The following is a 26,840-nucleotide window of genomic DNA, read 5'->3' as shown; positions in this document are numbered from 1 at the left end:
CTTGTATGGTAATATTTGCAATAAAAATGCCAGTTACAGCTCCACATTAAATAAAGATTCAGAGCTGTACTACAAACAACATTTACTTATTTTCAAATTCACATTTTTCACTAAAGATTTATATTTAAAATTGGAATGCTGTAGATTTCATAAGAAAGGTATGAGGACAAATCCCTCATAGCTAAAGATATACTCTTTACACACCTGCCTGTAAAATAACTATGATGATTAATGATAGACAGACAGACAGACAGACAGACAGATAGATAGATATATAGATAGATAGATAGATAGATAGATAGATAGATAGATAGATTGATTGACTCATATTTAATAATAACAAACAACATGCATACAGGAGCCATGTTTATTTATTTGTGCTTTTGGCAGAAATTATTGTACAGTTGATAATTAAACATTTCTACTATTGTCATCAAGAAAAGATTTTCTTTCAGTGCATCCTTCTTTAAAGAAATACAGTGCTACGTCTTGTTCAGTTGCATTATTTAATCATACATCATAACATTATTTGCAGAATTACATTATGTACGTATTTGATTTCAAGCAGTTTGTTGTCAGTTGAGCCAATGATCCTTTTGCCTATAAAAGAATCCATTACAGGTTAGTTGCTCCAGTAGGTCAAAAGCATACATTAAGGCCTACCTTCCTTGCTTTGTCTTTGTGGGATCTTTGCGTGAAGTTCCTCCTCCCATCAGGCATTTGGTGTTGATGTCAACGTCACCACTCAGTATTCTTCAGTTCCCACAGTGGCCGTGTCCTCTGCCCTCATCACAATCCTGCAGAGGTCTGAGACAATGCACAGCTAGTCTGCCAGAACGTCGTATTCTACCTATAGTTTCGGACAGTTGATCATAGTTAAAGTTGTCAATTACAACAAAATGATTATGTATTATTGTTTCTGTATTCCAGTAAACACTTAGCATAGGTCACTTGTATTTTTACACCTATGTTGTCTGTTATCTTATTTGTTTTTATTTGGGGTATGTAAAGTGACTTTAAATGTAACAAATGATCTGTTTAAAATGAATATGATGATGATTAAATGGAAAAAATAAATGAGCAATAATAACATTCATACATAAATATAGCATGTAAGTACATATTATTTGCATCACACTTTTTTGTAACACAGGGTTTTTGACTTGATGTAAAGTGGAAAATGGAAGTTTGTCATTCAGTCTAAGAAGAGATTATTTAAACAAATTAAGCTTTTGCTGTTTAAATTGACACTGTAATCCATCATTGGAGAATCGAACTTGGATCTATCATGATTCTGCTGGCTGCTTAGATTGGCCCTCAGGGCAACCAGAAATAGACAGGGAGAGGGTAACCTGCACCAATTGAACGAATCAATCACACAGAGACTTGTACACACTTACAGCAAAAGATGTTTTGATAAGAATTTAATGGCCAAAACTCTGATTAAATAATTGTTTTCCTGTTTTTTTGTTTTGTTTTGTTTTTTTATAAAAATGGTTGATCGTCCTTTGTTTTGTTTTTTTAAACTTATCAATGATATTAATGTTTTTAGTGTGACTCTTCCATTATTGTCATAGCTTGTAATCAAAGACTGTGTATGCATAGTAAGAACCAACTAAAAGTACAATTAACTAAATGTTTGCCAGCCCAACTGTGGAATACAAATAGAAATAATCACTTCAAAATCTTGTTCTAGATTGACTGCATATGGCAAACAATTTCCCTTAGCATAATCCCTTATCACATACAGTGGGTGAATCATATCAGATAAATGACAGAATTTTTGAATTTATTTTTTTTTTGCACCCAAAGTGTATTTAGTTGACCTTTTACCTGTATAAGTTCAGTATGACGCTTTACGTGTATACTTTATACTGCTGCTATACCTGTGGAAACTATCTTTGATTCTGTAGTACAGTTGATTCCACTACAACACTTTGTGTAACAGGTCATGAGTATCCCTTCAGTCTCGCTGCAGTCTGATATTATTGCTACGCTATAAGAAATAAGAAAAGGACATTGAAAGACTTCCCAGACAGTTACATTTTGAAGTCTAGGCTATATGGGTATAGTCTATAATTTCATAAGATCTTTTTTCATGGACTGTGGCAACAATTAGTCCATGTTCTTTTCTTAAAGAGTGAAATACATAGCTAAAGCTTCTTGTCCTGTGAAGAAGCAGTAAGTCATCTGAATTCCCAGGGAAATGGTGTTGTTTTAAGACTGAAGGTAATGCTGAACAAATTACACCATATTTGGGCACAGAGCCAGGCTTCTGTAGAGAATAAAACCATAATCCTATTCAATTTGCCCGTAACCGATATGAGATTTTCTTCAATGAGTTGGAAGAATATGTCAAGGGGAGGTTTTTTTTAGATCCATTTAAATGACAAACAATAAAAAGGCAGGATTGCGTGAGAAAATACTTCAGAAGTTTTCTGTATTCTTTTGGATTAATGTATTGAGAATAATCATAATCAGATTTTCCCAGTGTGTTTTTCCCTTTTTAGTGGTAAAAATACATGTACAGGTGGAACTGAGCAATTAACTATAGTGCCAGCAGCCATAATCTGTATTTGCTTAAGTGAAAGTTCAGAGCACATCCACATCTTAGAAATATATTTAGTTTATGAAAACATTTCATGTTACCTGTCATGTACATTTTAGACTGTCAGCAAGTTGATAGGTTAAGTCTTTTTCTGTTACTGACTTTGTGAGGCTGGTGTATTAAAAAAAAAAAAGCTTTCAATTTATGTTGCTTATACTTAATTAGTTTATATAATTAAAATGAAATGTTCAATAGCATTACAAATATTTTTGCTGTTTATACTCATATTTAAGACACTAATAGATTATTGAAAATATTACAAATTTCACAGCAAGAAATGCAGATATGTGCACACATTGTATGTTTACAAGTGTAATCAGTCTGAAAATAAATTGATAATGTTTCCTTTACATCTAGTAAAATAAATAAAAAGGGCTAATTTGCAAACTCAAATGTATTGCTGTATTGGCCAAGAGAATTGCAATTGCTAATTACTGCAAAATATCAGAAAATGCTTCACAACAGATGTGCTATATAGACTGCAACCACACCAGCTGACAGGTCTATTACTTGCTCGTTTGGACACGTTTTAAACCACACCGTCTGATCCAGTGGTTTTCAATCCTTCAAATAAGAGACAAAATGTGCAGTGCTGTGGCTTACCATGCAGGACCAGGAATGAAAACCACAGGTCTGATCAACCCAACATAAGCACGCAAATATAAAGCATTCAGCAGCAATAATAATACTACTAATAATAAGAATTTTTTTTTTATTTTTTTTTTTATTATAGTTAAGTTACGTTTTGGTGTAATATGATCATCTTGAAGCCAAAATATATAAGTCCTTCATTAGCATGATGCATCCAATTACCTAATAACCTAGAATTTGTGAGATGCGATTGTGCATTTTGTTACATTTTTCGGTAATAATTTGATTTTTTAAATAATAAATTATGTTTATGTATTTCTGACTTCTGATTCGCCTTAATCAGTCTCCTCATGTTTATTAGCCTGGTTAACCTTTGAGCCGTACTGGGTCCGTAAGGGTTAATCAGGCCGGGATCTCAGTGACCCGAGGGTCAGATTGCGTCTATCTCTTGCTTGAAGGATTCGGTGGAGGCAGCGATAAGATTAGGGTCAACTTTCCTCTTCCAACCCATCAAAGCGCAAGACACCTGCGCCTAAACCTGCGCTCGCAAAGCTTTTGAGAATTCCTATATCATGTCCGCGGCTTAATATGAACAAAATAAATGTAGCTACTCCGAGTGTTCAATAAAAAATGGGGGGGAAATCCAGTGGGAAAAAAATTATATTTTCTTATGTTCGATATAACATTTTATATATTAGGCTAGTTAATCAAGCAGAGTTTAGCTGTGTCTTTTAAGGTTCAACGTCTAGTTTAATATGTAGTCGGCTGATGACTGAGAGATTTGCTGCGGTTTGGATATTTGGCTTTGCTTATTCAATGTCTATCGATTTATTCGCTTATTACTCCTCTTACATGAGTCACATCTTACACACTCGTGTCCCAGCGTGCGTACTTTACTTTACAAATAATAATAAAGTGATTTACCCCTTTCTTCGCGTCCCAGCCATGGAAAATCGTTAAAGACCCTGCTATCTGTGTGTGATGATCAGTAAATATTTAGTGTAGTGTCTCGTCCTAATCGATAGAAGTCCCGATGGGGGAGCGCTATTGTGTGTGTGGACGCATGCTGAGCTCTGTGTGTGAGGACTCTTTCTTGTGCAGTGCGTTTTACAATGATAAATACCAGGACGACTTTGCTTGCACTTTACTGATCAACATCAAGTTGCTTGAAAACGGCTTTCAGCGTGGAAGTTACTTCAGCGCAACCACCGATTACAGGCTATTTTTAAGTGCAAAGTGATTCGTTTCTACTCGATTGCTAGTGGCGTTTGCTTTTATTTTGCGATCTTTCAGAGGTGGAACAAATGACCTAGTGAATAAAACTTTGTTTTTGGAATTTTAATGAAACGTGGTTCATGTAATTAGCTACTTAGCTAAGTCACATTTGAGGCCTTTGTATTAAGACTGTATATTAATAGGCCTATAGCCTAATTCAATGTGTCTTCTCGGCTTTGCGTTGGAAATGCTGGTAGGCTTTAAATAATGTGATATGAATACAGGCGTCTATTTATTGTTTGTTTGTTTATTTGAATGCATGTTGAATGGTTATATATGACACTCCGTTCATCTAGCTTGTATTAGCTATACTCAGACCTGAAACGTAACTCTCCTGTGTAGTTGGCATAGCGGAATAGACAATTAAAGCGCCCTGCATAGCCTACACAACTCTTAAAACCTGCATTGACTGGATTACTTTACTTCAACCATAACTGTCTGATAAACGGCAGTTTGACGTCACTCGTGAACGCAGTAGACGTCTTACGACTGCATTCTAGCAGCAGTGCTTTCTGAAGTGCTGTTAACTTTGTTTTTATTCAGACTCATGGTCTAAGCATAAGCATCAAAGCCTTATTGATGAGATGTTCTCGCATTCTTGTAGATTTATGATTGTGTCTCTTCATGAACTTAATGATATATTAAAACAATATTTGCATAACGGTAAAAGTTTATTGCGTCAGTTATCGAAATTCATTGATCTAATAAAGTCCTCACTTTGGACTTAACCATTGAAAAAGCGACAAAGGCATATCACTGTTACTAGTTTGCACATAAACAGACAGGTGTCTCTCCTGACTTCACCCCGTCCCTCCCCCAATCACACAGCCCACACAGAGCAGCTGCACTGAGGAGGCCCTATTAGCACTAAGAACCATCCACTATGCCAAATCATTTTCTGTGGGTAACAAAAAGTTGGTTACTTGTCTCCCTTTTTTTTGTGTGAGCATGAACAGAAATTATTTTGTGAGATTTGGTGCACTGTAATTTTTTTTTTTTTTTTACAAAAACAAAACATTTCTGTCTTCAAAGTCATCAACACGACTGTCCTTTTATTAGGATATGTACTACTAAATATTAACATGTGATTTAAGCGTCGCAGAAAAGTTTGACCGATTTTGCTTGTCGGTTTGTCTTTTTTTTTTTTTCTCTCCCTAAAGTTTAGTAATCATTCAAATAAACAGAGAGCCGCATTTTTGTCAGTGGAAAATGAAACGTTGATTCCACTTCCAAACAGGGGGTTAATTCGCACAGAAAGAGAAGACTAAGTATATTTTTCATATAGGAGAGGATGCATCACGGGGAAGACGAATCAACATCATATGCATTTGGTATGTTCGGGCTATAATTGTTAAGAATCAAACCTCACTTAGCATGTACATATTATTTGGAATGTGTATGTTAAAGTAAACCTGATTGTTTTGTGTGTTGTGAATTCATTCAAAACATTGATTAAAATAATATAAATAAGAACATTGTATCTACAGCAAACGCATCCTTGAGCGGAACACTTTGTCCATTCATTATATAAGCATTGCAAGTTGGTACGCATTATTTAATTTTTCTTTTATTTTATTTTTCTTTCTTTCTTTTTGATCTTTGTCAATAATTTTGCTGATATTTAAGTGATGTTGGTGTATTGCATGCATGTCTCTCTATGCGTCTTTACTAGTCGTATTCTTTGTTTAAAAAAGAAAAAAAAAATTCTTTTTGCAAGTTAAAGTGTGAAAATATGAACACTTACCTTGATCTTGGGGTAAAATCCACTTTGCATCGTACGCTATAATTTACGTCTGCTGTATTGCTTTCGGCTGTCTTGTTCACATACAGGCTTTTGAATGGCCAGAGATGAGGTACGGTGCTCACTTTTGATCGTTTCGATAAACTGGCCAAAATTAACCGAAACGCTGCAATAGCCTACTCCCGTGCGTGAACAACACTGTAGAGAAAATGTGTGGAGGAGACCTACAAGCGCACCTCTGCAACGTCCAAGTCAATTAGAAGGAAATCTCAAAAGCATTAATCAGATTAAAACAGGCGCATGTTACTTTGGTGTATGTGAGAGGAGAGCGACCGATGTAGTTTCCATTTAAGATGGCTCTTCCACCTTAAAGAGCGAGTTTAGCCAGAAATAATCCTAACGCAAGGGGGCGCCCATATACTGTTGTACGTCCAGTCTTCAGCATTTTTTCCCTCTGAGGCATCATCATATGCTCTGATTTAGCACTGTACGTTTTTCAGTGGACCTAACTCCGACAACCCCTGGTGATACAGAAAGTAGACTTCAACAAGCGAGCTTTCGAAAAAAATGTGCTCTGACTTATAACCCGACGAGCGGAAACGGAGACACCTCATTTCACCACCCCGAGGCTCCCAGCGAACGTCTATGGCAATTAACATACGACTTCTGGGCTTCTGCTTTCTCAATGAGCATCATTCATCTCATGTTTGAATGAATGTTGAATGTTTTGAGTTTTATTTATTTATTTTTTTAATCCAGTGATCCATATCCGAGGAAGTTATGTGATATTATATTAACTTCACTGAGTAAAGATATCTGTAGCATGCCAAGGCCCTAAAAGCACAGTAATCCTAAAATTCTCTTTTGTTAGGCTATATGAGAACATGCTGAATGCAGTATCGCTGCATAAAAAAAACATATCGTTATAAGGGCCGTTTGGCCTTATATATATATATATATATATAGGGATAAATCAATGTATTATGATAAGTTATTAAAAAACCTCAATATCCATTACTTGATTGCTAGTAGTCATGATTACGACGAAAGATAACTACAGCACAAGTGACAATTGGTGTTGATTTCCACAAGTAAGACTGTAATTTGTGTGGATAACGGTATAAACGTCTGTAATCATCAAATATATTTTTTAGATTGTGGAGGTATATACATGTAAAGTCAGTCGACTTACATATAAGACCTATAGCCTAATACGCCAATATAATAGGTATTTTGGACTAATTTATTGGATTGGTATATAAAACAAACGCAACGTAAGCTATTCATGTTCTGATCAAATTAAACAAATGTACTATTCACAAAAACATAGCTTGCACACATTCAGACACTTGATTTTTTTTTAAATATTTAATTTAATAAAAAATTTTGTATAATTTTTTTTTTTATTATTGCTGAAAAAGTAGAGTTTCGCATAGCCTATATCATTGACATATCTATGTCTTGATTACAATGTAAGTAGGCTACTCGAACTTACAACCATAGCTTGTTCCCTCGTGGACGGTCTCTGTTTTAAATGTAGCTATTTGTCAGTACATTATTGACTTGTATATGCAGTATATGCAGTTTCCTGATTTATAACTAGACGTTAATGCGGATAAATGGATTAATGAAACTGACCAAATCATATAGGCTACGTTGCGGCCAGTCTATAGGTAGGCTATAACAAAAAGGTATGCAATGCATGTAACACACATTGGAAAATCAAAAATCTAAATGACAGAAATACCATTATGACGGAGATATTTTCATTTTGTGGTCACATAAGAGGGAATGCAGCATTTTTATTACATATATTTATATTTGCATTTTAGAAAAACCTCGGACCTATGTGGTGTGGAAAGCGGCTTTAAAAGGAATGCCAATCTTGTTTTTTTTATTTCAAATAAATAAAAATAATGAACACGTATTACTATCATTTTCCATCGAACTGTGTACTAGCCTACTCTCTTTAGGACCAAGAGGCTCCTCGACCCTTATTCCTGGCTTTGGCAAAGAACCAAGTAGCACAAGTGCCGACTAGCCAATAGGGTTCAGTGGGAGGTCCGTGAGGTCTGACCAGTCAAACACAGTCACTTTCCATATATGGCAACTCATCTCCATGGTAACGTGTGCTAAGTTGCAGCAGTCGTGTCAAAGTTCACTATATAGAGAGCTCAGTGAGCTGATCAGAGGGAAAGCATTCTGCCAGCCCAGCGCCTACAAATCGCAGTCACTTCCTAACCTCCCCCTTTTTAACATATTTGATCACTTTGATTCTCTGTTCTCTCTCTTATTATTTTTACGCGCATGAAGGAGGTTCTGGTAGGTTGTGATCTTTTTGTTTTATTATCAGTCCTGCTTGCCGGAGAGTTGACTTAATATTTGACTCGAGCACAGGCTGCAACTGCGCGCGGCTGCTAGCGCTACCTCATCTGAAGAAAAGGAAGAAGCGGCAATATTTTTTTGCCAGTTGTTGGTTTTCTTCAAGACTTTACGCTGGAACTTCTCGCGTGTCGCAAGTATCTTTGAAAGCTGCGTGTTTCTGTGCGTCCGAACATCGCTACACACGTGAAGTTATCTGTCCTACTCTGTTCATATCTTCATCCGCAGTGTTTATTTCCCATTTTTTCCCTTGATGGGTTTACTGGATGGATGACTGCAAGTGCCCCTGGACTTGGCCTCTTAGAACAAGGCTGCTATTCGTCTTGTCTTTGCTTCAGTTTTAACCACATGCCAGGTAACGCTGTTTCAGTCAAGAAATAGACTACTGTTTGTCGTCGGTGCGCAACTTTGAACGGACATTCAGACTCTAACCGACCGTGCCGATCCTGAATTATTTATTTTACCTTCCTAAGTGATAAAGGCACCGTGCTGCGTTATTATTTCTTTAAACAAAGCATTCCGAAACCAAAAACGGGGAACAAAAAGTTTTCTTAACGTTGACTGATAGATATGGCAATGGTAGTGTGGAGAGGCTCCCAGGACGATGTGGCCGAGACCCAGGGCACCCTCTCATCGCAAGCCCAAGGAGGACTATCCCTTCCAACCCCTCAACCAGGCCAGCTAGGTCTGACGGCCTCTCAGGTTGCCCCTCCGACCCCTCAGACACCCGTTCAAGGACCCCCGAACAACAACACACAGTCCACCCCGACGAACCAGACGACGGAAAAGCAGCAACCACAGCACATAGAGTGCGTGGTTTGCGGGGACAAATCCAGCGGCAAACACTATGGCCAGTTTACATGCGAGGGGTGTAAAAGCTTTTTCAAACGGAGCGTACGAAGGAACCTCACTTATACATGCCGTGCCAACAGGAATTGTCCCATTGACCAGCACCATCGCAATCAGTGTCAGTACTGCCGCTTCAAAAAATGCCTCAAAGTTGGCATGAGACGGGAAGGTATTCGGATTTTTGTTGTTTTACTGCTGTCTTTGTCTTTTGTATTTCGCCTAATTAAACCATGCATGCTACGTCCCCCTGTATTTTGTCCCCGACTCTTCTCTCTCAGTCTGCCCGACCACAGCACGCGAAGGAACCGCCTACAGCGCTCGAGTCTGAGCGTTATCTCGGCGCCCGTAATGCTCGAATAATGAACACTCTCTCAAGCGACTATTTCGCATTTTACGTGTTGGCAACGTTAAATTGATCACCACTTTTATTCGGAGACGAAAATATGGGCATTCGTCTTGGTTTTTGATAATATCGCTGCATATAGCTATGCCGTGCGATTATGGCGAGGGAGTGTGGAGAGGCAGCGTCAAAATCTCAGGTTTTCTTCAAGACTTTACGCTGGAACTTCTCGCGTGTCGCAAGTATCTTTGAAAGCTGCGTGTTTCTGCGCGTCCGAACATCGCTACACACGCGAAGTTCTCTGTCCTGCTCTGTTCATATCTTCTTCCGCCGTGTTTATTTCCCATTATTTCCTTGATGGGTTTACTGGATGGATGACTGCAAGTGCCCCTGGACTTGGCCTCTTAGAACAAGGCTGCTATTCGTCTTGTCTTTGCTTCAGTTTTAACCACATGCCAGGTAACGCTGTTTCAGTCAAGAAATAGACTACTGTTTGTCGTCGGTGCGCAACTTTGAACGGACATTCAGACTCTAACCGACCGTGCCGATCCTGAATTATTTATTTTACCTTCCTAAGTGATAAAGGCACCGTGCTGCGTTATTATTTCTTTAAACAAAGCATTCCGAAACCAAAAACGGGGAACAAAAAGTTTTCTTAACGTTGACTGATAGATATGGCAATGGTAGTGTGGAGAGGCTCCCAGGACGATGTGGCCGAGACCCAGGGCACCCTCTCATCGCAAGCCCAAGGAGGACTATCCCTTCCAACCCCTCAACCAGGCCAGCTAGGTCTGACGGCCTCTCAGGTTGCCCCTCCGACCCCTCAGACACCCGTTCAAGGACCCCCGAACAACAACACACAGTCCACCCCGACGAACCAGACGACGCAGAGTCAATCGGAAAAGCCGCAACCACAGCACATAGAGTGCGTGGTTTGCGGGGACAAATCCAGCGGCAAACACTATGGCCAGTTTACATGCGAGGGGTGTAAAAGCTTTTTCAAACGGAGCGTACGAAGGAACCTCACTTATACATGCCGTGCCAACAGGAATTGTCCCATTGACCAGCACCATCGCAATCAGTGTCAGTACTGCCGCTTCAAAAAATGCCTCAAAGTTGGCATGAGACGGGAAGGTATTCGGATTTTTGTTGTTTTACTGCTGTCTTTGTCTTTTGTATTTCGCCTAATTAAACCATGCATGCTACGTCCCCCTGTATTTTGTCCCCGACTCTTCTCTCTCAGTCTGCCCGACCACAGCACGCGAAGGAACCGCCTACAGCGCTCGAGTCTGAGCGTTATCTCGGCGCCCGTAATGCTCGAATAATGAACACTCTCTCAAGCGACTATTTCGCATTTTACGTGTTGGCAACGTTAAATTGATCACCACTTTTATTCGGAGACGAAAATATGGGCATTCGTCTTGGTTTTTGATAATATCGCTGCATATAGCTATGCCGTGCGATTATGGCGAGGGAGTGTGGAGAGGCAGCGTCAAAATCTCACACACACACACACACACACACACACACACACACTAGGGTCTCCAGATCGACCGCAATCTACATTGCTCTTCTCCGATATATAAAAGTAAATAATAATCACTGTTGCGCTTTTGTTAGTATTTATGTGAATGCATTTTCCACCAGACACCCAGTTCGCTCGCAGATTCTCAATACACAGCAGAACTGACTCTGTCGCTAGCTAAATAGGTGAAGGGTTAGCATTCATGTCTTTCTTTGTGCATGTATTCACTGGACTCATGTTGTCTACTGTGAAACGTAAACACTAATCATTTGTAAAGTACGCTAGAATTTAAACATTTGCTAATATCTATTTTTCTGTTAAGTAAAACCTAGGATTTGACACTAATTATTTTCTGTGTATGCAGTGCACGGTGCAGAACATTATTGTGAGCATGTCGTGTACCTAGTTTTATTATTATTATAATTAGTATTATTATTTCACGTAACAGTAGAATCATGAAAGCCACATAGTTTAAAAGTTCTGCACGTGTCAAGTGACATAATTTGATTGTATTAATGCAGTTGGTGTAGTTCTCTAAACAAATTGTGTGGTAACAACACACTAAGTGAAGTAGAAACAAGATCAAGCTATGTTATGTTGTTGTAGAATTCAAGCATCAATATCTACAGTTTCTCATTTTACTGCAGCCGTGCAAAGGGGACGGATGCCACCCACACAGCCACACCATGGTCAGTTCGCCTTGACAAATGGGGACCCACTGCACTGCCATTCCTACTTATCCGGATATATCTCTCTACTACTACGAGCGGAGCCCTACCCAACTTCTCGGTATGGCAGTCAATGCATGCAACCCAACAACATCATGGGCATCGAGAACATTTGTGAACTGGCAGCCAGGATGCTGTTTAGTGCGGTAGAGTGGGCCAGGAATATTCCCTTCTTCCCAGACCTCCAAATTACCGACCAGGTTGCCCTTTTGAGGTTGACCTGGAGTGAGTTGTTTGTGCTCAACGCTGCTCAATGCTCCATGCCGCTCCATGTGGCTCCACTTCTGGCGGCGGCTGGGCTCCATGCCTCCCCCATGTCTGCGGACAGAGTGGTCGCCTTTATGGACCACATTAGGATCTTCCAAGAACAAGTAGAAAAGCTCAAAGCTTTGCACGTTGACTCTGCTGAATACAGCTGTTTAAAGGCCATCGTTTTATTCACTTCGGGTAAGTGTTCATTTTCTAAACTTCTGTTTTATATGTCAGTGTGTTTTTTACAGTAAAGAAACGTGGATTATTTTAATAAAATCTAGAAAACCGTATGTGTGCTGGTTTTAGCCTATTTATCAGTAAACGTTATTAAAATACACTCGTCGTAATAGCCACGTAAGTGTAAATATTTTGCAGAGCTCTCTGATATTAATTTCAATGAGCAAGTAAAATTAGGAAAATTATTTCTTCCCATATTTTTACATCGAACATCGTTTTTATCGTCAATATAATACAGCAATTATATTTAACGCTTAAGAATTTATTTTAACACTTAAGCTCTTTTAAAAATTAAATGGTGATGCAATTAATATTTTGTGACAGCCAGCAATACATAAAATGCATTATTTATACGCATTCAAAATAATGGAAAATATATGTTTACCTATAGCGCCTATTAGCTACGTAGTCTTGATTTTTTTAAATAAAAATAAATAATAATAATAATAATAATGTAAATACAAATAATGTTAGAAAATGAGCACTATCGACACTATCGAAATTCTAAATTGTAGCTTTATTCATATGTTGTTGTAGTTTCACAATACATAAACATATATATATATATATATACTGTATATATTGCCATTCTGTTTATCTTTTTGCCACAATAGTATGACCCACATGATGCTAAATTGCTCTTTTTATGGGGATAACTTGAATCATGATTCAAAAGGTTTAGAACAACTCGTAGCCTACGCTAGAATGTTTACTCAATTAGCTCTCTTTTATAAAATACGAGTATAAACGATTTGTGTATCTCGTAAGGTATATGCATTTGAACGTAAAAACCAAAGTTAACTCGTATGGCACATTTGATTTTCAGAAAGCGAATGTTTTGTGCATTGCGTTAGTTGGGCTACATGCTATATATTGTGATGTGCAGTGTGTATATACTGGCGTAATAGCAAAGTTCAATGAAATAGTATGTGTTACTGTAGTGTGGCTTGTCGTTTTGTAAATTGATTGTCCAGGTGTAGAGCTGATGTTATAAACATTTGATTATCTCTCCATTCCTTGTAGATGCTTGTGGCCTGTCAGATGTGGCCCATGTGGAAAGTTTGCAAGAGAAGTCCCAGTGCGCTCTGGAGGAGTACGTTCGTAGCCAGTATCCCAACCAGCCAACTCGATTTGGGAAGTTATTACTGCGCTTGCCCTCTCTCCGTACAGTCTCGTCCTCGGTCATAGAGCAATTATTTTTCGTCCGATTGGTAGGTAAAACCCCAATTCCCAACAACATCATGGGCATCGAGAACATTTGTGAACTGGCAGCCAGGATGCTGTTTAGTGCGGTAGAGTGGGCCAGGAATATTCCCTTCTTCCCAGACCTCCAAATTACCGACCAGGTTGCCCTTTTGAGGTTGACCTGGAGTGAGTTGTTTGTGCTCAACGCTGCTCAATGCTCCATGCCGCTCCATGTGGCTCCACTTCTGGCGGCGGCTGGGCTCCATGCCTCCCCCATGTCTGCGGACAGAGTGGTCGCCTTTATGGACCACATTAGGATCTTCCAAGAACAAGTAGAAAAGCTCAAAGCTTTGCACGTTGACTCTGCTGAATACAGCTGTTTAAAGGCCATCGTTTTATTCACTTCGGGTAAGTGTTCATTTTCTAAACTTCTGTTTTATATGTCAGTGTGTTTTTTACAGTAAAGAAACGTGGATTATTTTAATAAAATCTAGAAAACCGTATGTGTGCTGGTTTTAGCCTATTTATCAGTAAACGTTATTAAAATACACTCGTCGTAATAGCCACGTAAGTGTAAATATTTTGCAGAGCTCTCTGATATTAATTTCAATGAGCAAGTAAAATTAGGAAAATTATTTCTTCCCATATTTTTACATCGAACATCGTTTTTATCGTCAATATAATACAGCAATTATATTTAACGCTTAAGAATTTATTTTAACACTTAAGCTCTTTTAAAAATTAAATGGTGATGCAATTAATATTTTGTGACAGCCAGCAATACATAAAATGCATTATTTATACGCATTCAAAATAATGGAAAATATATGTTTACCTATAGCGCCTATTAGCTACGTAGTCTTGATTTTTTTAAATAAAAATAAATAATAATAATAATAATAATGTAAATACAAATAATGTTAGAAAATGAGCACTATCGACACTATCGAAATTCTAAATTGTAGCTTTATTCATATGTTGTTGTAGTTTCACAATACATAAACATAATAAGATCTTGAAGGGCAATCAATTATTTGTATTTATTTGCAATGACAGATATTAAGGATGTCATGCTGGAAGGGAGGGGTGAGGCTGTAGGAAAGGGAAGAAAGGCCTAATGCTCCGTTTACGCATATCACAGCCCAGCTCTACACTGGAGCCGATAGTTTAAAATGATAGATATGTTCACGTTGCGATAAACACCAGTGGCTAGTTTTGTTTAATTGTTCTTTATTGTGGCGGGCGACAAGACATTTTTGTGCGTTGTTAAAAGCTCACAGTTCTTCCTTGTTTTGTTAGGAAGATCTAGGGATCCAAGACACATGCTGGACTCTTTCCAGAACTGGGTCATGACCCTGACTTCCTTTCTTTATTTGTGTATCACAGAGCTAAAGCGAAAAAGTTTTACAGATTTAAAACTTCATGGCGAATATATTTTCTCGGAAATGTATGACTGGAAAAGCTTTCGTAGCCTACCAGTTGCACGATAAATATTGCCCCAGAATGCAAACATACTGTTTTGCTTCTTTTACATATAATGTTCCCTACAACAATAACATATAAATGGATCAAAACTTCAAGATCAAAAAAGAAGAAATAATAACGGAAAGGTTGCTAACATTACACCTTTAAAAGTGCATGCCATGTATGGCAGCATTTCGCAATCCCCTTATTGATTTAAAGTCTTATACCACCTCTTGTGGATATTTTGCTCTTCGAGTTTGCTGTCGTTCGGGATATGTTGCTGTCGGGGAGCAGTTTTAACTGGCCTTACATGTCGATTCAGTAGGCAGAAGGAATGATCAAAGGGGCTGTGACTACAATAGTTAGCGCTTCTTTTGTAGAAGGAAACGGCTGTTACACGAGTTTACTTTCACGAAGAAAGACTTTCATACAATGACTGTGAATTTTAAAATTGAGACATTCAGTGAAGCCTCGAAATCCAGAGATTGCTCCCAATGTCATTCTGAACAGTTTGTTCTAATGTTTTTTGTTTGTTTGTTTGTTTGTTGTTCTATTTTTTTTTTTTGTAATAAATGCAAAGATGAATAAATAAATATATAAATTACCCACTAAAATTAATACAAAAGGGAAAAAGGCAAGAAAAAAAAAACAATTCAAGGAGTTTCATAATCTTTTCTGGGACAGCAAAACTATAAAGTGCATTTAAGCGTCAATTTGGAAAGATTAAGAAGCGAAGAAAAAAAAACGTTTTTTTTTCGAAATTGCTTTATTGTCCTGTGTCCATGTATCTATAGCTGTTTTTGTAATTTTTGTTCCTCCTTTCTGGTTCCAAACCGGCCTGTGATTCTGTATTTTTTTTTTTTTTTCTAATAACCATGGCTTCTTCTAAAACAGTTCAGTGTTGTAAAGACGTTCTTCGAGAATTCGAGAATTAAAACTCAAACCACAGCAATATAGGCTATGCTTAATGCTGCAAGCGCACTTACTCTATTGATGTCCCTTAATGAACAAGAGTAGGGATTATTTTCATGATCGACTCATATACACAAAATGCCAGAGCACTATTAATGTTCTAATGTCTTACACCACTCTTCTAACTGATATAGACACCCCTAAATCATTATCCCCAAAAATGGATGCAGGAGCAATACTCCACTCTGCAAAAATTATCAGTTATAAGCGCCACAAAAGTATTCGCAAAATCTCATCGTATTTGGTTGACAGTTATGCCACTCTGAAAAAACTATCAGTTAGTTATATGCGCCACAAAATTATTTGCAAAATCTCATCGTATTTGGTTGAGAGATACGACCTGCCTCCATTTTTTTTTGTATTTGGGTTAGGGAATGGTCGTCAGGTTGTAATGCAAATAGTAGAACAACGTGTTTGATTTTACAGTTTAGGAGACCCCCACTTAATATTTTCAGATGTAGCCTATTACAGGAACCCACCTTAAGTTGCGCCCATGCGAATTCTCGCTCAAGTGTTTTACCACAGTAAACTGTATTTTGAACGTGGGGGAAATAATGGGTCATCATTCTTTTAATGATAAAGCAGCAGTATTAATAAGACGTCCCTATAAATGTCTCTCAACACTTAAAGCATTAAAGTGCCTGTACAGCGCAAATGTGTTATTAACGGTTACTGAAGTCTATACACAATGGGGAACACGCTTAGAATTTACAAAGTAAGTCTTATAATTGTTCATTTCACTTGAAGATAAAAAAAAATCACAAGTAGAGGCAGTATTCTTGTAAATATAGGTCAATTCATTTCAAGGACTTTTCTTTATACAACGTATATGTGATTAAGAATAAAACTGTGGTTGCCAATTTTTTTCGGTAATACAAATGTCTTCAAATGAGTGACAGACTTAGCTAGTAGCACTGAAAGTTCTGTTTGTAATGTACATACATATTAAGACAAATGTTTTTTTTTTCTTTCTTTCTTTTTCTTGTATTTAGACTGTGAATGCATGGCCACAGGTCGCTAACCTATTTTACCTTTGATATATATATATGTATATATATACATGTAAATGTTTTTGACTGTATAGATATAATCTGTGCATTCAGTACACTAGCCCTTGTATTTAAAAAGACAAAAAAAAATTGAAAAAAAAAATGTTCGACGATAGGTTGACACTTAACAGGGTGAGCTGGTTTGGAAAGGGGTGGCTATTTTGACTTGGTGTTCTGCTCCTTTTCGGTCTGTAACAGATGCCTTGTGTGTGTATGTGTGAAAGCTTGCAATTTCGTCCTTGTTTTGAGGCTTTTCTTCAACACACAAGACACCATGTTGTGATTGGATAAAAAGGGATCATATTGTGTAGTTGATTGAACAGTTATTTTGGGCTGTTCTCTGTCACACATGGACCAGTGAATGATACATGATTGTAATTATGAACAGTTTAAACTGACCCACGTTTTTATATAAATATATGAAATATATTACTGCAGGGTATTGATAACGTATAGATACTTTTTTATTATTATTGATTATTATTAATTGCAAGTGATATACGTGAGTGTGTGTGGAAGTTTATAGTTGAAAACAATTCTTGTTTGTTTGTGTTAGCTTATTGTAAACAAGCATTCTGCTGTAAATTTGTTATTGGTATTAAATTATAATTTATGAATTTGAAATCAAAAGGCTTTCAGTGTTGTGTTATTCATTAGCAGACAAATCTGTCTGTTCTATCGGACAGTGAACTCATGCTCTGTCTCAAACTGCTGAAGGTTGGGTTTACGTATGTGTGTATGAGAGAGAGACGAGAGAGAGAGAGAGAGAGAGAGAGAGGGTTGGGGGTGCGAGGGTGACTCCGAGGTTTGGCATGGGAAATTGTCCAGGTTACGTCTAAATTTGGCTATGTAAATACAAGTGCACAGTGCTGCAGCTTAAAGTGAGAAAGTACGCTTTTGATTCGCCCTCTAACACTTTACTTGTTACACATTAATATTAATCCGTCTTTGATAAAACAATAAGGAAACATCAAGTATCATGTCATTCCTGCTTACCAGGTATACATTGTGTGTATATGCGCAGAGGTTCTTGCTCATTGCCTTGTTGGGTATCACTATCCATTTTATACATAAAATCTTCTCAGCGCAGGTTGACACGTCCGAACTGAAGTCGCATGAAATGCAACATTGGACGTTCAATACATGTCAAATGAAATGCCATCTTGTTGTAAACGTGACAAATGACAAAATGCAGACCCACTGTTTGTTCTACAGTATTTTATATGTCACATTTGGGGCTATCTGTTAGAGGACACCAAGCGTGCGAAGCTATCCTGTAAACTGCGCCTTAACACACACACACAAAAAACCCCCGCTTCAGACAGAAACAGTGTTAAAGTTTTGTCAGGAGTCCAAGAGTCCTAAAATGCATATATATGCTTGATATTTTCACTGTCGATGTAATTAAAACTTACTTTTCTTTTTACGTAGGGTTATGTAGCCAAATTTAACAAGGCCACAGCTAGCTCATTAGTTTCTCCCTAAAATACAATCAATTTCCAGATCTCGTTTTACAAATTCTATTACTTGGGTATAGCCTATAGCTTGGAGGGGAAAAAAGCTAACATCCTGACCCCAAATATAGCTTTGTTTCACTTTATTGTTATGATATTTGACCAGGCACACTGAGATAAAGTAGCTTAACTTATGGTGGCTGATGATAAATGGGACGAACAATAATGGTAATCAGACCACTACCACCATTGCTTGTTTTTGTTCAACTGTATAATAATAATAATGATAATAATAATAATAATAATAATAATAATAATACAGTGCATATTAAATTAAATAAAGCTATATAACATTTATTTAAGCTTTCTTTATTTATGTATTTCTTTCTTTCTTTATTTATTTATTTGCTTGCTTGCGTGCTGGCTTGCTTGCTTGCTCCTTTTTTCACTAAAGATTCGGGGTCCTCCCTGAAACTGATCAGGAGGGCAAGAGTTATAACGTAATTCTGGTAAGTTTGTTTCGGGGCTATCGGTAAAGACCTGTTTAGATGATCGGAAATGATTGGTGGATGTTTGATATTGTTTTAAAGGTGGTCCAGGATGTGTGTTTGATGAGTGCACTAATATATGTAGCAGAGGAAGGCTTGCAATTATGACACAGTGATGAGACCTATTAACTACTCGAGTACTATTAGTAGTTGCTTAATGCTTAATTACATTGGCATTGCATGCTTTAAATAATAATAATAATAATAATAATAATTCCAGTATGTAAGTCTTTAAAACAAATTCCACAGTACACAAACGTCACAGATCTTAAGTGGTATGGTAATATATTTTGTCAAAGATGAATTGTCAGTTCCTTCGCTTTAAATGCACGTTTTGCTTTGATAGGCTTACCAGAGCAGGTTAGTAGTAATTTGGATCATGGCTTCACAGGCTTGATTTTAGTTGACAGAGCATGTGTTGAGGCTGAACTCTATAATTTGCACTTCTGTTCTTTTATTAGCGTCGGACAACGAACTAATGAGGTCTCCCTCAGTACAATGTCACTTTTATTTATTTCTTCATGGAAAACGTACTATGGGATATGGCTGGCCAACCGAGCTAACAGCAAATTATTTCTAACTGCTTCTCCGTTGATTAACCATATAGATATAGCAGACATTTTAAACTCGTGTAAAGCATGTCGATATTCTTGCAAGTGCGAGGGATTTTTTTTTCATAAAGGCGTTATTGTGTGATATAGGTTCGTCAAAACTGCCTCAAAAATCGTTACTGTGCAAATGTGTTGCGTTGTGTTGGCGGTCGCGAAGGGTTGAATTGCTCGGTTACCGCCATCAGCATCGTCTACACTGCAGATGTTTCTAAAATAATGAAATATAGGCTCATTTTAAAAGTTAGCAAATAATTATCTGGCCTAACTGTAGTAGGCCTACTGTAGCAAATAACACTGTTTGTTTCGGAGGTTTTCAACTTAATTTTAATATCACGCTCATGATGACCTGGCTTAACCATTACTATGTCTTCAAGCTGTGTATGTGGTTTTGTCGATCGGTTATACATCGGTTAGAGTCCTTAGCAAAAGTCATCATAGCTTTGATATAGGCTATCATATGCTCGCTTGTGTTGTTCGTATGATGAGCTCGACGAAGGAAGAGCCAGCAATTGGTTTCCATAGCGACCTCCAAAGAGCAGCGATAATAAGCAAAGCATAGACCCCCACTCCCTTAGAATAAAAGACAATTAAACGTTTGTGTTGTTCCTTCACGTCACTTGAGTATCAGGCTATTTCTGTTTCATTATATTTATTGCCCCTCGAAGAATTTGCTGAATTTTAGAGGGGACCTGTCCATAATTCCAGCCCTCAGATTTATATCAGTTTATATGAGAAAAACTCTCGTCATGACCTTAGTATTTTGGCTTCTCAAATAATGAGGTACTTTGGAGAACTTTTGTCTGACGTCATCTATATTTGCTGCAAATTGCGTGGAATGTTCTGTAACGGAGCAATTAAACAACAATTTAATGCGGCTTAGTCTAGCATATAAACTGTTTAAGTAAATGCTTGCATTTTCGATAATCTGGTTTACATCACTGCATAGGCTATAGAAACCATTGCACATCCCATCCCTCATTATGGTTTCTAAAAACATTTTTCCCAAAACATTTTCGATTGCTCCATTCATACAATAATGTGTCAAATCCTTGAGGGTGAAGAATGTTCGGCTATTTTTACCAAGTCAGATCACATCATAATCTATGAACTAACGCAGAAGACATTAAAAGAACAGTAAAACACGATAGACACAATGACGCTGATAAAGTAATTGTTTAGTGTTACTCATGCTGTTAATAGCTAATATTTCCGTTTTATCAGACATACGTCTTTCTGTATTGAAACATCACAAAGTCTGTGGTAAAGTTTTTCTCTTCCCACCGGTTTGTTGGAAGCCGAGGAGCAGATCACATAATGATCTTTAGCACAGTTTCAAATGGACGGGTTAATTCTTGTTTCATTCATTAGCATTCCCAGTAGCCTACACGGGTTCCTCTCAGACATCTGTCTAGTATAGGCTACCACACGTCTTTACAATGACTTCCATTCACTGTTTCTTGAGAAAAACACACATCCTGAGCGTTCTTTGGTTATCTTCTTGCGCTAAACGTTCGGTAGGTTTTTAGATCAATGTGTATTAACCTCTACCTATTTCGTCCCCGTTTAAGCTACGTTAAGTTAAGAACTTGGGTAAGTGAAATAGGCCTTATACCTCCGAAAGGGAAAACATAGGTCAACATTAAAGAAACAATAAAAAAGTAGCAATTGCACCAATGCACATAGTATTACAAAGGGGCAGGCTGCTTACAATTTACAACACATTTTTAAATATTGTACCGTCTTTGTGTTGACAAGTGTCATTTGCTAATACTCGGCAACTTGACTAACATCTTGAACCGAATGCCTCCTTTCATTTTGAGTCCAGTTCTAAGATTTATCTTTTATCTAAAGCACCCATATGTAGCATCGCTTCAAGTCGATAATACCCTGTTTATTTTCCGACTGAGAAATGCCTGAATCTAAAGACTTAAGCATATAAGGGTAAAGAGGAAAACTTTAGCGAACAACGTCGACAAAAACTGATAAAAAACGGCCTTCTACCGACTGCACACGCTGTGTCTGCTGCTAGAGTTAAACGCTAGTCTGTCAGTGAACTCACTTTTACTGCGCGTGAGAGAGGATCCAATAGGAGGAGAGAGAAAGAGAGCGATCTGAAGCGCAAAATTAAAGGCAGTCATGGTACCATCTAAACTAATGTATAACTTGGATTTTGACTTGAACAAAGTAAGACGAATGCAAATCTGTTTCATACAGTAGTTAGAAAATAATTCATAACAATCAGGTTCAAAAGGAAATTACTTTTTACAGAGAGAACTTTTTGAACGCTAGAACTGCATTTCGTATGTTTATATTTTTAAGCACAAGTAATTTATGTAAAATCTCATTTGATGATAAATGCACGTTTTTGTTGAGAGCGTTCGAGGATCACAGTCTGATTTTTTATTTTTATTTTTTAATTAGGATGTAGGGTCTGTTTAAATAATGTTATAACATTTTTTTCATTGTCCATTGGCTATAGTTAAAATGCATCTTAGTGGTAGGGTTTAAATATTTCAGAGTGATCATAACCATACTGAAGAAAGACAAATGTGTACTTTTTAAAAATCCTACTGCTTCTGCCACTATTGCTGCTGCTATATTATTATTATTATTATTATTATTATTATTATTATTATTAGTATTATTATTATTGGTGGTGGTGTGTTATTGATGTGGTTATGGAGACATTTTATTTTCATTATTGATACTATTTTTCATTGTGTATGTAACCTTTGTTTTGTAATAATTACTTGTTAAGCGTCTCAGTATTATTAACCCCCTGAGCATACGAATAACAAGTGTAAATTATTGTAGCATATGATATATAAAGGTGTTTGCATATATTGAACAGATACCAGTTTTATAAAAGAGTACAGGTTTTCCCCTAGTTCCACTATGAAATGTGCTCTTAAAAAAACATTTCGAGATGAAAAGCGTGTGTGATCAAACAAAGAACCGTTCACTACTGACATGACGTTACTTATGATTTAATGAATGATTGATTAATGAAATATTATTGCAAATTTTTGTTGCTTCTTTTAGGGAATCATTCGTTGTGTTATTTAAACATGTGTAACACATTAACGGGATGATACGACACTTCTCACGTACCCGTGTTTATCAGGTTAGAGCACGATAACTCAACCGTCAAAATATATTTCTAAGATTACAGTGTAACAGTATCAATCCTCTCAACAAAGCATTGTAAAAAGACACCGAACGACGAAGGCCTTGGATATATATCTTTGTCCTCGACCGCTGACTCTTTCTTCTCAATCGCTCCGTAAAGAGCCATGCCTCACTTTGAGAAGTACTAAGTACAGTTTGAAAATTAAATGGACAGAAAAAGTTGGTTATTATCACCACTTCTTTTCAAACACAAGATTTTAATACTGACGTTCATTACACAGGTTGTGAACTCACCTTTGAATATTAGCTAGTGGATCAGACAATTGTACAATCAGATTCACAGTTCACAGCATTTGCATAAAATAAATAAATAAATAAATAAAATAAAATATATAAGTTGAAGCTTTTTATTTTTATTATCACTTCGTTTTAAAATATACAGCCTAGTATACGTAATCCTTAAAGAAATAAGAGCATATTTTTTCCTCCATCAAATCAACAGTTGGAAACAGGAGATTTTCCCCTATACTATCTCGAATTTTGTGCGGCAGCATCAGTTTGAGATGTAAAACTAAACATCTGAACACTGAGTGCACAGTGATAGCCTACTTAGAGAGAGACAGACCCCGACACCCGCGCCATCGCTTTCATGATAGCGGGCGATGTCAGTTCTAGAGACACATGCTCCCTGTTTCTTTTTTTCAAGATCATTAGCGGCCCCCTCCAGCTACAATCCTTGCATGGATTGAACAATAAGACACGGGTGCATTAAATTCTCAAGCACTGCTGCCAGTCATGCTGAGAGAGGCAGGCATGTTGTCGACTTCAGTATGGAAATGCTTTAAGAAAGAAAATACAGCTCAATAGTGCAGGGGAAATAAAATGAAGGGAAAACATAGAGATTTATTTGTACATAAGCAGAAAAAAACACTAATGTATATATACTAATATGTATTAATTTAGAGAGCAATACAGGACTTTCATAAATACGGTTTGAACTGGGTTTCATTTTGCTGTCTGCGTCAAAAACACAAGCAACAGACATCTCCCGGTTGATCAGGCATGTCTTTTTCACTGAGGGTGCTGTTTTACATTTAAAAGCAAGATGGCGCTATTTTGTTCCACAGTCAAAAGAGAGGTTCCTTTACTACCCGCTGGATTTGTCACACATGTCGAAGTTATCACACATTGGCTTTGTCGTTGGTTAATGTTGATATATTACACACTTATCAAAAATTTAACAAATGTCAAGAAAAAAATCAAGATTTTTTCAAATATCCTTTTTTTTTTTTTTTTTTTAAAGATTGTACTTATACTTTTTGTAAGTCATGCGTTTTACTTCTGGGTTAGAAGACAAATCGTGTACCACACAAAAAAACAAAAAAAAAATCAACAAATAAATAAATCTGTAAATATTAATTTGTTATCTGTAATTTATTATCACCCCATTTATTTAAGGTATTAAAATGAACTGTAACTGTAATGTAAAAGCTGTAAATGGCTTTTACATCGTTAAAGTCTCTTACTTAAAGACTGTTTTGCCTTCATTTCCAATTAATGTACATTTATTTATTTATTTATTGCAAATGTTATTTACATTTTTGTTTTGCTGCTGACTTTGTTATTTTGTTCATGCTTCTGCAGTTTCACACGTGTTTGTACATTCGGATAACTTGATGATTAATGTTGCATTTCTCCTTATCTTTTTGTTTTTCAAAAATACGTTTTGTAAGACAATTCACATGGATTGCGGGATTTAGGAGAAGGAATGCATGCTGAATAGTGATATAATAAACAGTATCGACTGAAAATTGGATGACTCGGATTTTATTGGGAATCTGGTATAAACGTTTTGTCTGTTAAAAAGAAATCTCACACACTAGATAATAATTTAAAAAAAGAAAACAACAACAGTTTAGGAATAAAGAACTGTGACGTTTTGATACACACGTATACTTTATAAATGTACGGTTGATACCCTATAATACCTTATTATAATACATGTATTTATTATTATTATTATTATTAATATTAGTATTATTATATTAAGTTTCAACAATGGTATGATGATTTTAACACTCAAACTTAGTAGGCCTGTGTTTTCTTATCGTTTCCTTTAACTACAGCATACAATAATTCAGTAATTTAAATTTAAATTAAAGTATAATTGAATTTTAGTATACATTTACTTTAACTAACTAAACGTAATTATGTCATAACGTCAGGCTTCCATGCGGACAGTTTTAGGAACAAATGTGCACAATTTACAAGAAAGCAGATTTCTAAATATGACTGACCTCCACGATCGACCCACTGAACTCTTTTTTTTTTCTCTCTCTTAGCTGTCTTGCATTGTCCACTTCACGTCTACTGACAACTGCAAGTCTTACAAAATTATATGTAAAAATAATAATTATTTTATTTTGATTATCAGGGTTTTTAACAATTGAGAAATATTGTAATTTGTAACGTTTCTGAATTTGATCGATTATTATTATTATTATTATTATTATTATTATTATTATATTAGTGTAACTTTGCCATTTCTACAATCTGCCCTTCTTTTCGCGTTGTATGTACAAAATTATTACCGGGTGTTACTTCATAAATTCATTCTTTCAGAAAGTAATGTGCAACAACAACAATAATTTAATTATTATTATTATTATTATTATTATTATTATACAATCAGTGCTATATGCTTTAATCAGACAAGCAATATCATGCTGCCATTACACACAATAACACAATAATAGTCACATTAGTTGAAACAGAGGATCTGGGTCTGTTTTGAGAATTTTAGATCGAATGTGGAGTCTTCAATCTCGTTCCCATATGTCTTGGCCAGTTCTCTGAACTTTATCGCTAAATGTAAACAAGTTGTCAGTCTGGAAATAATCTTCTTTACTATTTTATTGAATGAAAATTCAATCTCCCAAACTCAGATTAGGCAGATGAGATTGTTTTGTCATTCCTTGTCACTGGTTGGGCCAGACTTCGTAGGACAATAATGTGGCAATTGTGGATGCTATGTGACCCATAAAATTTGAGGGTGGCTATTCTGGCTTTGGTATATAATTATGCAAAACACTTTGTATAAAGACTTGCCATCCGATCTAATGATAGGGCCTACAGTCTCATTTCAAAAGAGGGAGGGTCCCACAACATATTCACCCTTAAAAACAGGGAGGGAAACCTGCATTCTGATAATTCAAGGTATACTACAAACTAACAGTAATAATCAAGTCATTGTGTATTTCGTTTATATGAATGTATAACTGCAATTGTTTCGGTAATGGCGACCAAGAAACCAAAAACACAAAATACATGCTTTTAAATTATGTAACAAAACACTTAATATCCAACACACTAAAAAAACATGATATATTTTCATACGAAAAACAAGAAGCAGCATTTGTCTTATAGTATATTGCTGTTAAATTAAAAGCTATTTGTGCAGCCGCATAATGGTAAAATGAACGCAACAATAGTCTTTTTCATTAGTTTATTATGTAGTGTATTATTATACTAATTATGATTATAGTATATATTTATCCCCCATGGACCTCAAGTTCTTCTTTCAGCACTTCGGAGACAACTTCAACGATTAGGTTCGGCATTCCTGAAAACCACAATCCTAAGATCACGTTTAATTGCGTTAAAGGTTATCTTAAAATCATGTGGTGTCCCAAATCAGTTAGATATGCGTTATTATGCATAACTGAAGTGCATCGTTATGGGAGCTGTCGGGTCCAAGGGTGCTGAACTAAGGCCTAAAGTTTCGTTAGCCTCTCCAGGGATTTTCCTCTGCAAAACAGAACTACTTATGTTGTTACTGAAAGTCGAGACGCCGAATAAACTGAATGTAATAGAATATATATATATATATATATATATATA

General features: G+C 36.6%; 1 protein-coding gene and 1 long non-coding RNA gene across 2 annotated transcripts; one reads left to right on the top strand and one right to left on the bottom strand.

The window, feature by feature from the left end:
• Positions 1–366: 366 nt before the first annotated feature.
• On the bottom strand, positions 367–6,620 carry LOC107715215 (uncharacterized). Its single transcript, XR_001637073.1, has 3 exons — positions 6,219–6,620; positions 664–850; positions 367–600 (listed from the first exon to the last, which is right to left on the bottom strand). It is a non-coding gene; the product is annotated as an uncharacterized LOC107715215 (long non-coding RNA).
• Positions 6,621–8,416: 1,796 nt separating this feature from the next.
• LOC107715214 (COUP transcription factor 2-like) lies at positions 8,417–15,745 on the top strand. The gene is made up of 5 exons (XM_016521293.1): positions 8,417–8,691; positions 9,986–10,920; positions 11,959–12,486; positions 13,552–13,761; positions 15,438–15,745. Exons 2-5 carry the CDS (start codon positions 10,461–10,463, stop codon positions 15,500–15,502), a joined length of 1,263 nt encoding a protein of 420 aa, XP_016376779.1. The 5' UTR covers positions 8,417–8,691; positions 9,986–10,460; the 3' UTR covers positions 15,503–15,745.
• Positions 15,746–26,840: the final 11,095 nt, after the last annotated feature.

This window comes from Sinocyclocheilus rhinocerous, unplaced genomic scaffold (assembly GCF_001515625.1).
Source record: "Sinocyclocheilus rhinocerous isolate Xijiao unplaced genomic scaffold, SAMN03320098_v1.1 scaffold659, whole genome shotgun sequence".
In the NCBI taxonomy this organism is placed as follows: Eukaryota; Metazoa; Chordata; class Actinopteri; order Cypriniformes; family Cyprinidae; genus Sinocyclocheilus; species Sinocyclocheilus rhinocerous.
The sequence above is the reverse complement of the archived record's forward strand: the minus strand, read 5'-3'. Positions and strand labels throughout refer to the sequence as shown.

Bases quoted from the DNA above. Each gene is read 5' to 3' on its own strand.
- LOC107715214 (XM_016521293.1), top strand. From the start codon at position 10,461: ATGGCAATGGTAGTGTGGAGAGGCTCCCAGGACGATGTGGCCGAGACC. The intron at 12,487-13,551 runs GTAAGTGTTCAT...CATTCCTTGTAG, and splicing joins CATCGTTTTATTCACTTCGG to ATGCTTGTGGCCTGTCAGAT. The intron at 13,762-15,437 runs ACAACATCATGG...TCTTCGAGTTTG, and splicing joins AGGTAAAACCCCAATTCCCA to CTGTCGTTCGGGATATGTTG.